Raw genomic sequence first — 10,278 nt, forward strand, 5'->3', positions numbered from 1 at the left:
AGATGAATCCCTGCTCTGGTTTTCATACATGAACTCATAACAGGGTTCCCAGCTGCCTGATTCCAAGGAGACCCCACAGGAATAAATACTTTCCCTTTTGTTCAAGCACAGCCTGTGCAAAGACTTCACACAGCTCTTTTGAAAGCAGTGGAGCTGAGCTGGTTACACTGTTCAATCCATCCCCAGCTTTGGGGGGTGCTTAAATCTCTGCATTTTGTTTGCTTTCAGAGTTCAGTCTTGGGGCAGGGAGGGGGGATATGGATGGAAATTTTAATTTGAATATCATTTAATTTGAAAAAATCCTCTCTCATTCAGGAGAGCTCTCCTTGTGTTGCCCTCAGAGGAGCACAGCAGAGGCTCTTAACTCATCTCTGTTTTTCTGCAGCCAAGAGATGGGTTTTTTTTCCTCCTCTCCAGCTGCTACATTGATCAAAGTACAGAACTTTCCTGATCTTTCCCATGTAGACAACTGCTGTCAGTGCCACAGGGTTGCTGTGATGGGCACGCAAAGGGAAGGGCTCCACCAGCTGCTCCCTCTTCAGATGTGTTACATCCACTGGAAAACTTCAGTGGTGGTGAAGCAGAGGCAGATCGAGGGAAGGCCAGGGTGCCTTTTAGGATAAAAAACTCATTTCTTTGCCAGATCCCTCTGAGGGCTCTCTAGGCATGTGTGCCTTTGCTTTCTGCATCACCACCTCTTTTTAGCTCCATTTGACTTTTCAGATGCAGCCTAATGAAGCCAAGGAAGGTTTCTTTCCCCTGGAGAGCAAAGGCAAAAGCTGGTACTCTATATAAAGTTCCAACTTTCTTCTGGAAGTGTTTCATGACTGTTATTTCATGCTCATCCCCTGTGGTTCTTAATCTTTGAAGCAACCTCCATCTGCCAGAATTTCTTCCTGGGGGTGATGCAGAGTTTTGTTTGGGCTAATCCACAGCTCCTGTGTGGAGCTGAGGAGTGGAAGGGGAACCGTAGAATCACTTTGACTTGAAGAGACTTTTAAGATCTTCAAGTCCAAGCATTCCCCCAGCACTGCCAGGTCCCCATTGCCCCGTGTCCCTCACACCACATCTCCACGCCTTGGAAACCCCTCCAGGGGTGGGGACTCCACCACTGCCCTGGGCAACCTGGCACAGCCCTGGGCAACCCTTCCTGTGAGGAAATTTTCCTGATATCCAATCTAAAGGTGTCAAGTTGTTGCCAGAGGACTGGAAGAAATATTTATGACTATTTTTTTTCTGGAAACCTTGTGTGTGAGATTGTCCTCAGTGTTGTGGAGAAGCATTTTATAACTGGTTATTGTCATAGCAGTTGTTCAGCTCAGGAGGAAGAGCTGTTGATTTGGAGCCTTTTAAGTTTCTATCAGGTCAAATAGTCCAGCTCAAAACCTTGATCTGTGGCATGGCACCAAGATGTCCTTAATGCCCAAGGGTTTTGTGGTCACCTTTGAGACACTGAAGCATCTTCCTGTGCATAGCAGCACGTTGCAAAGCAGCTCGGGGGGGTGTTTATTGTAACTTCAGGTTCCTTTTCTCTTGTGTTTTGCTCCAGGGTGTGTTTTCAGTGACTGATATTTGACCATATTGTGAAATGTCAAGTCGCTGCGGAAAATGCACCACGTGAAATGTCAGCTTGTCTGTCTGTTGTAGGATGATGACTTAGAAGAAGGAGAAGTCAAAGACCCCAGTGACAGGAAAGTGAGGCCACGTCCCACCTGCAGGTTCTTCATGAAAGGTAACGATGTGCTGTAGCACTGGGAGGGACCCAGAGCTCCTGTCATGTTTCTGCTTTGGTTTTGTCCCCACTAAGGTGCTGTCTACATGAGAAACTCTGCCTCGGGTGTCCTCAGTGTCACCTCTCCCTGCTTTGGTGGCCAGATGCTGGATTTACATAGAGCCAATATGCAAAAATTGCTTTGCCCAAAGTGTGGTGAGCCCAGTAGAAGCAAATTAAGGAAGACTTGGTAGTGGTGTGAAACCAGCATGGCCTAAAACTGCTTGGGCTGATTTCATGATGGGCTGTTGCTTAGAGGTTATTCCGTGGAAAATTCAGTGGCAAACACTTGTTATTTCTTAGCAATAATTTCTTAGCAGGGTTCCCAGGATGGCATCTGGGTGGGTTTGGAATCTCTCCAGAGCAGGAGACTCCACAACCTCTCTGGGCAGCTGCTCCAGGCTTGGGCACTCTCATGGGAAAGGAGTTTCTCCTCCTGTTCAGGTGGAACCTCCTGGGTTCCAGTTGGTGCCCATTGCCCCTTGTCCTGTCGCTGGGCACCACTGACAAGAGTCTGGCCCCTTTAGATATTTCCACAGGCAGCCCAGCAAGACAATGTGTTGAGGGATGGCCCTGGACCTGGCAGAGTGAGGTGTGTGGGTGGCCAGGACTTCCTCTGGGCTGAGGAAATGATCAGTTGGAATAAAAAATAATCCTTGTGTCAACAGAAGCTTTTTCCCCAAGCCGGAAGATTGAGCCAGAGTTGTGAAATGGGATTGGGCCTGGCAGCCCCAGTGGGAAGGAACAGGGGTAGGAAATCATAAAATGGATTTCTTCCTACAAATGAGACCTAAGACTTGAAACTTAAAAATCTAATCAGTTGGGGTTTTTAATAAGACATTCCCCAAAGGTTGTGCAGCTGCCGCACCACTGTCTTAGACAAATATTCTTTTCCTGTATAGGTTTTCTGAAAGTTTTTAAACAGATCATAACTCTTCCACTTCCTTCAGCTTCACCTCACTGAACGTTTGCTTATTTACTCGGGTTTATTTACAATTGCCCTTGAAAGGATTTATGAAAATGTGAAGTTGAAAGCAGGGTGGAGGAGCGAGTGGAGCCTCTCCCTCCTTGCGCAAGCGGCGCGTGCGAGGCAGGGAGCTGCTCAGGGGGGTTTCCAGAGACCTGGCCATCAGATATCACAGACTTGGCTTCCTGAACGTCTCCTGGTCTCAGATCTGAGGCACGAAAAAGCTGGGGATGGAGGTGGAACAGGGAAGTCCCTTGGCAAGGAGGGGTGTTTGCCCCGAGTCCTCAGCCTGACGTACGCTGACGTGCAGCCTGGAAATATTTGCCCGAGTCAAAGTTCAGGCTGCAGGATCTCCTGCTGCTGTTGTGCTTTGGCTTGGTGTGGGTTCAGGTGATGTTGACATCCACTCTTGCTCACCTTAAAGGCTTTATTGCCCCCAGGGAGATGAGGTGCTGCTCATGTGGAAGCTTGAAGACATTCAGTTTTTTGTCCTTGCTGTGTCTGAGGAGCGTTTGCGTGGCTGCCTCTGTCCAGTGGTGTGAATGAGCAGAATCACAAAATCATTTGGGTTGGAAGATTGGGTGAAGATCATCGAGTCCAACCATGCCCCCAGCACTGCCAGGTCCCCACTGCCCCGTGTCCCTCACACCACATCTCCATGGCTTGGAAACCCCTCCAGGGGTGGGGACTCTACCACTGCCCTGGGCAGCCTGGCACAGCCCTGGACAACCCTCAAGGGCAAGAAATTGTTCCTCAGCTTCAACCTCCCCTGGGGCAACTTGAGGCTATTTCCTCTTATTCTGTCCTTTGTTCCTTGGGAGAAAAGCCTGACCCCCACCTGGCTCCAGCCTCCTGTCAGGGAGCTGTGGAGAGTCAGGTCTCCCCTGAGCCTCTTTTGCTCCAGGCTAAATAACTTGTGATGTTTGTCATTAATAAGATTTGAAGAGCTCACAGGCTCGTTACTGCGTTTGCTTAGTGGTGTGTCTGCATCCATCCCTCCATTCCCCCCACTGTAATAAGGTTTTTCTGTCCATGACTGGATCCATTTGTCCTCTCTGGGAAGCTGGGGAGTGGCAAATGTTCGTCTGTATGAAAACAGGTAAATTTCAACAAAGTTAGAAGAAAAACACTATGTGTCAAACAGCATTATTCCTTGGTGGATTTTAAGTGCTTGTGGGGCTGAAGTACTGCTTGCTGTAGGCACACAGGGGTGTAACAGAACCATATTTCCACAGGTCACTGTACTTGGGGCATGAACTGTCGATTCATTCACCCCGGTGTGAATGACAAAGGAAACTACTCCTTGATCTCCAAACCTGAGCCCTTCTCCCCAAATGGTGCTCCTCCCATCGGCCCTCACCCACTGATGCCAGCCAACCCTTGGGTATGGACTTCTTTTCTGTGAATTTATGGCTTCTGCAAGTAGCTTTTGTCTCCTGCTCTTAGAAGTCAAGAATCTTTTTTTGAGCTAGTACTTGAGCAAAACTCAATACATCCATTGGATATGGGGTTTTTGAAAGGTGGTCTTGAAGTTGCTAGTGGAGAGGAATCATTTTCCATGTGGGCCTGGGGTGGGTTAACCCTGGCTGAGCAAGTGATGCCCACCAAGCCACTCTATCACCCTCCTTTCCTCTCCCTCCTGCAGAGCAAAAAGGAGAAAGGAAAATAGGATGGAGACAGAACCCTTTGTGGGTAAGAACAAAGGCAGTTTAATTGAAAAGCAAAGCCAGGCAATGCTGTGCAAGGAAGCAAAGGGGGAAAAAAACCCAAAGATTTATTCTCTCCTTCCCATCAGCAGGTGATGTCTGGCCCCTTCCTGGGAAGCAGGGCTCTGAAGTTGTTCTGGAGGACCAAGAAGTAGCCCACCCACACCCCCCTTTATGCTAGCTTTATAGCTGAGCTGAGAACACCCTCCTGACTCCCACCACAACAGCCCTACACCAGGAGGCTGCAGGGGGACAATCAGTTCAGCCAGAACCAACACAGTGCCCTAACTCGTGTCCTGCTGATACTGTGGAGTGTCAGGAGGTGCTCAGGGGTATCTTGTTTACAAAGCCTGAGTTTGTGACTTAAAACTAACATCAAGTGTCTGTCTCCTTCCTTCTCTCACCGTTCGGACAGGGAGGACCTGTTGTTGATGAAATCTTACCTCCACCCCCTCCAGACCCTCCCACAGAAAGTGCCTGGGAGAGAGGACTCCGGCATGCAAAAGAGGTAAATGCCAACCCCAGGAGCTCTTTCCTTGCTAGGAGAGCTCTTCTTGGAGCATGGAACTTCTGGCTCTTTTTAAGGAGCCTTTTCCTTAGTATTTTCCTGCCTTTCAACCTATTGCTGTACCTTGTATATCACAATCATTATGCAGTCAAGAGGAGCTCACATCTAGGTTTGGTTTTTTTATATTAACATGAGCTAAGAGAAGTTTGTGGCCCTGAAGTCAGGCTCTCCACAAAGCAAAACTTGTAATGCTGATCCAATTTCCCTTCCTTCAGTACCTGTTTTTCCAGCACCTGTATGATCCACGTGTCTAAGCACTGCAGAAAACAGCATGTGTGAATCTTTTCATTGCTTGTCTGCTGCTGTTAAGAGCTGGTGGAAGAGTGAAATACACTTTCTGTGTCCCAAAATGTCCAGGGTCCTGAGGCCTGGGCAGAAGAAGGGCGCGTTAGCTCGGAGAGATCCCTCCCAAGGGAAGGATTTTTGACTCCTCCAATTTCCGTGCCTCGGAAACGTTCTCTCTTTGCAACTTTGGATTTTTTAATGTCGTGACAGGTATTAAAAAAGGCAACGATGAGGAAAGAGCAGGAGCCTGACTTTGAGGAGAAGAGGTTCACCGTGACCATCGGGGAGGACGAGAGGGAGTTTGACAAGGAGAACGAGTTTTTCCGCGACTGGAATTACCGCATCACCCGCGACGTCAGAGACCCAGCGTGAGTTCTGAGCTCTCAGTCCTGCTTCTGCTCCCTGCAACAGATGGGTGGGAAGTGTCCCCAGTGCAGCCCGGCAGCCTGGAGTGAACTCCTTCCTCCCAGCTGGAGGAACGCTCACCTCAGGAAATGGCAAGAGCTTCTTTTGGGCACTGGTTAAAATCCTGAGCTGCCTCCGCTCGCTCCAGTTCGACACCACCTTCCTCTACACTCTTCTACAAACCTTTTTGCCTTCCATGTCATTGGCCACACTGGTCCCTCAAGGACCTTGATTGTGCACTACCTCCCTCACAGCAGTGTGTTCCTCCAGCTTTTTTTTTTCCTTTTTTATCTTACTCCAGCCCCTGAGAGTTTTAAGATGCTAAAGCTGGGGCTGTGAAGTTGGAGATACTCTGACATCCAAGAGCTTCAGGGCAACAGTTGTCCTGCCTGGACTAGCTGGGTGTTTCTTTGCAGGGACAGGGGCACAGCAGCTGGTCTTAAACAGCTGGACTAGTCCCAGATAAACTAGTAAGACCCTGGTCAGAAAGCAAACCTGGTAGTTGTCAGGGCATAGCCTGGGCCAAAACAAACACCCTAAATTTAAGTGTTCAGGTGACTGGTTTTTTAAGGAGGTAAAACATATAATGTTGGAGACCTCAGTACACTCCTGTTGTGACAGAGCAGGCAGAAGAAGGTGCAAGGATGAATCAGTCAGCTCTGAGAGATTTGCTTAGTAGTTCTTGAGCCAAGAAGTGGAATGGCAAACAAATTTTTGAGAGAGGGACTTGTATTCTGCAGCAATACAGGTGAATCTCCTGTTCTCTCTTGCTTGTGCTTCTATTCTTCCTAAGTGTACAAACATGGATTATTTCTGCTTACAGAGAAAGTGTCTGAAGGGCTTGGTTTTGTCTATTTTAGAGTGAAAGAACTGCAGAAAAAGGTCTGAAGAGGAGCAGGTTAAGCTTTTATTCAATAATCTTTGCTTTGCTCTGAAGTGCAGTTCCCTTCCCCATCTGAAAACAGTTTTCTACTCAGTTCTGCAGCCTGAAACAAAACAGTTGCCCCATAGTAATTTTTTCCTGGGTAAAAATCTGTTTGTATTTCAGTCTTCCTCTGAGAAGGCTTTTGGTTGCCCCTGGGATGTGTTATCACCAGCACTCTTGGGTTGACCATGCAATATCTCTATTTTATGACTGTATATGAAAATTTACATCAGTGTTCTGATTGGTTTGTGCCTCACTGATGAAAGAATTGTCAGGTACAGGAGTTCCCACTTATTCATACAGTCAAGGAAAAATGCATTGCATGTACCCAGTTTTACAAAATCAAACAAATAGAATTCCTGAAAATTCAGGTGCCTTTGTGTATAACCAGGCTGTGGCATTAAAATATCTTCATTGTGTGTAAAGGTAAAAGTGGCAAAGCTGCTGTAAACTCAAAAATGGTACTTTTTTTCTGACAGCTGCACACACCTTACCACAAAGATTAACACCTTGCAGCAAACTAAGGACTGGTGGTGCAGCCTGGATGTTATTAAATGTTTTCAGGACTGTCTTGTGACATATGAGATGTCTAAATAGTTCATGAATCCCTTTTTCTTTTTTGAAAAACTATAGGGAGGTGGACATCAAAGAAAACATTAACTATGGGTAAGCAGGTCTTTGATTCCAGTACTGTTGCAACTGTAAGAAAATATTCCCTTTTCCTTTCTCCATTGCACTTTGAAAAACTTCCTAGGCCACAGACCCCTGTCCCCTCGGGTGTGGTGGGCCAGTTATTCACCAAATGGACCTATTTGAGTTTTACTAATTATTCACCTAGGGATTTAAGCACTGAATTATCAAAATGCAACCAAATGGACCTATTTTAGTTTTGGAGGTGATACTGATTATTCACCTAAGGATTTAAGCACTGAATTATCAAAATGCACAGGAGTGATGCTTGTTTAAATGACTAAAAAGTCCATAAATGTTACAGGATGGGGATGGGGAGATTTGGATTTGAGGTTGGGTTAAAAAGCAAAATGTTTCAGGTTTTGATGTAGCTTGAGATATTTTTGTCTCTTTCAACACCTGATGCCACTGAATCCAGACTCTTGTCTGGTTGGCATCAGGGGTTTGTTGCTGGATTAAGGTTCAGGATTCCCTGCTGCTCTTGCCCTTGGTTTATTCTTTCAGACAAAATCAGAAACCTTTCAAGTATTTAAAAGCACTGAAAGAACTACAGGAGGCAGCTTGACTTTCAGGGCAGCACTTGCATCTTAGCCTGGTTTTGATTATTTGGTGCTTTTTAAAATGCAAAAGCAGGCCCTTTATTCCTCTTACTCACCAATCAGGGCCTCATCATGGATAATCTGGAATTTGGGAGCACTTGCTTTATAATCTCAGTTCTGCCACTGACTCCTCTGTGGCCCTGGAAGTTTCTTGTGTCCTGTACCCACCTCCCCATCTTCCCAAGGGATCTGCTGTTGTCACTGCAGGTGGCTGGCAGGGTTTGAGCCTGTGAATTAAAACCAACAAATAACTTTAGCAGAGATCACCAAATGGAGGAAATGTGGCAGGTTTGAGGAGGGTGGGGTTTAGATCCTTTTCCTCCCCTATAGTAACTGCAGCTTTGCAGTTGAGCACAGCATGCCACGTGCTCACCAGTTTGTGTGCTGCTGGTGGCACTGGGGTGTCCCCATCACCTCCAGTGGAGGTCAGGGTCCCACTTGGGGCATGAGGGTGCTTGAGATGGGGTCTGTGGGCGTGCATGGACAGAAACCACAGCTCTAAATCAATGAGGCAAAACATGTTCTGTGACACTTGCATACCTCTGAAGGGGCTCTGAAAAGCGATTGGTGTTTCTGCATTTTTACCCCATTGATTTGAAGGCTGAATTCGGTTCATAGTGGGGTTTTTTTTTGCAGTTATCCAGAAAGATTTGGGCTTTTCTCTGGCAAGCTTCACTTCAAAAAGACCTGTCTGTTTGGGACGTGTAGAAAATAACCCACTTTGTATGGTTGTAGGGCATTGAACTTGTTTTTTCTTGTCAGTGCAGGGTGACTAAGGCCTGACCTAGAATACGTAGAGGTTCTGTATGGTGCCAAGGTGACATTTCCCTTTCTAACCTTCCCTGTTTTTCCTTGTAGGCTTGATCCCTATACAGATCCCTATTATGACTATGAAATAGAACGGTTCTGGCGTGGTGGGCAGTATGAGAATTTCAGGGTTCAGTACACAGACCCCGATCCATACCGTAACTACAGAGTAAGTAAGGTAATCCCCCTTTCCTCCCTTTGCCTTTCAGCTCTCTTCCAGGTACTCCTGGTGCTGGTCGTGTTTCCAGTGCAGGGGTTGAAACAGGACTTTTCACTTCTCTTCAAGAGGCTTAATCTTACAAATAGTTAAGTCTTGACTTAGTCACTGCACAGAACGTGGTCTAGGGGGATATTCAGGGTGATGAAGGCAAGACATTGGAGATGGGAAGATGGTTCCTCTTACTCAGAGCATCTGCTGGTGCATCCACAGCCATTCTTGGAGGTGCTGGCGAGGGAGGGAGTTTCCAGGAAGTGACCTGCCTGAGGAAGGGTTTGCTTGTTAGTTATTGGGACAGCCAGAAGGGATTAGATTTGGATGGGTGTGCTCTGTGTACAGATGGAGGCTCCAGCGTGACTGTCCACCACTGGTGGAGCTGCACGTTCATTGAGTCAGATGAGGAAAGCACCAGCCAGCTCCTAAAATCCCAGATGCAGCCAGTTGGTGTTGGACTGCTGTGAGGTGAAAAGAAGGCTATGGACCAGGATTCTATGATTCTATCACCCTTTTGCTCTGCTTCCTAATCATAGAATTGTTTTAGGTTGGAAGAGACCTTTCAGATCACAGAGTCCATCTGTTCCCCCAGCACTGCCAGGTCCCCACTGCCCCGTGTCCCTTACACCACATCTCCACAGCCTGGAAACCCCTCCAGGGATGGGGACTCCACCACTGCCCTGGGCAGCCTGGCACAGCCCTGGACAACCCTCAAGGGGGAGAAATTCTTCCTCAGGGCCAACCTCAACCTCCCTTGGGGCAACTTGAGGCTGTTCCCTCTTGTCCTGTCACTTGCTATACAAGGCAGTTTCTTTTGCCCTCATGCAAACTGTTGTGCCTTGAGAGCAGTGGCAGAAACAGAGACTCCTGCTCAGCAGGGAGCTTTTGGGTGGTATTTGTCACATCCTTTAAAATGTTGCTTTCCTTTTCTTGGCCAGCCTTTGGCCAGCAAAGAGGGGCCTGTCCTCACTGGTGTTGCACATGATGCACTGTCACTTATTGTCACAGCGTTGGGAAAGTCAATTAGCTCCTTATAAACACCACGAGCAGCGAGAGTAAACACATATAAACACCAACACATCGCGCTTGTTCTGCTTATTCAGTCAATTAATCTTTGTAGTCTTTGACAATTAACAGTGATGAACATGACGTGGTGGTTTTGTTCCTTCCCATTCTTCAGCCGCTTGGCAGCGACGGATCATTCCTCCCAGAGCTCGGATGCGGGGGGGGGCGTCTGTCACTGCCCGCGGCCCGAGGCTCAGGACCCTCTGCCGGGCCTCGGCACGCAGCCTCCACCTCCCTTTTTCTTTTCCAAGGAAAGAGAACGAGAACGGGAGAGGGAAC

At 47.5% G+C, this 10,278-nt stretch overlaps 1 protein-coding gene across 1 annotated transcript in view; it reads left to right on the top strand.

Moving 5' to 3' along the window:
- LOC103774747 (zinc finger CCCH domain-containing protein 18-like) overlaps nucleotides 1-10,271 on the top strand; it is a gene marked incomplete at its 3' end in the record, with an annotated part of 11,797 nt that extends 1,526 nt beyond the window's left edge. Inside the window, exons 2-8 of the mRNA XM_008942172.1 lie at nucleotides 1,648-1,732; nucleotides 3,974-4,122; nucleotides 4,860-4,952; nucleotides 5,508-5,665; nucleotides 7,261-7,293; nucleotides 8,775-8,901; nucleotides 10,251-10,271. Of these exons, the coding sequence (XP_008940420.1) occupies nucleotides 1,648-1,732; nucleotides 3,974-4,122; nucleotides 4,860-4,952; nucleotides 5,508-5,665; nucleotides 7,261-7,293; nucleotides 8,775-8,901; nucleotides 10,251-10,271 (666 nt within the window). The remainder of the gene's footprint in view (nucleotides 1-1,647; nucleotides 1,733-3,973; nucleotides 4,123-4,859; nucleotides 4,953-5,507; nucleotides 5,666-7,260; nucleotides 7,294-8,774; nucleotides 8,902-10,250) is intronic.
- Between the last annotated feature and the right edge of the window lie 7 nt (nucleotides 10,272-10,278).

Source organism: Merops nubicus, unplaced genomic scaffold (assembly GCF_000691845.1).
Source record: "Merops nubicus isolate BGI_N331 unplaced genomic scaffold, ASM69184v1 scaffold8166, whole genome shotgun sequence".
Taxonomy (NCBI): domain Eukaryota; kingdom Metazoa; phylum Chordata; class Aves; order Coraciiformes; family Meropidae; genus Merops; species Merops nubicus.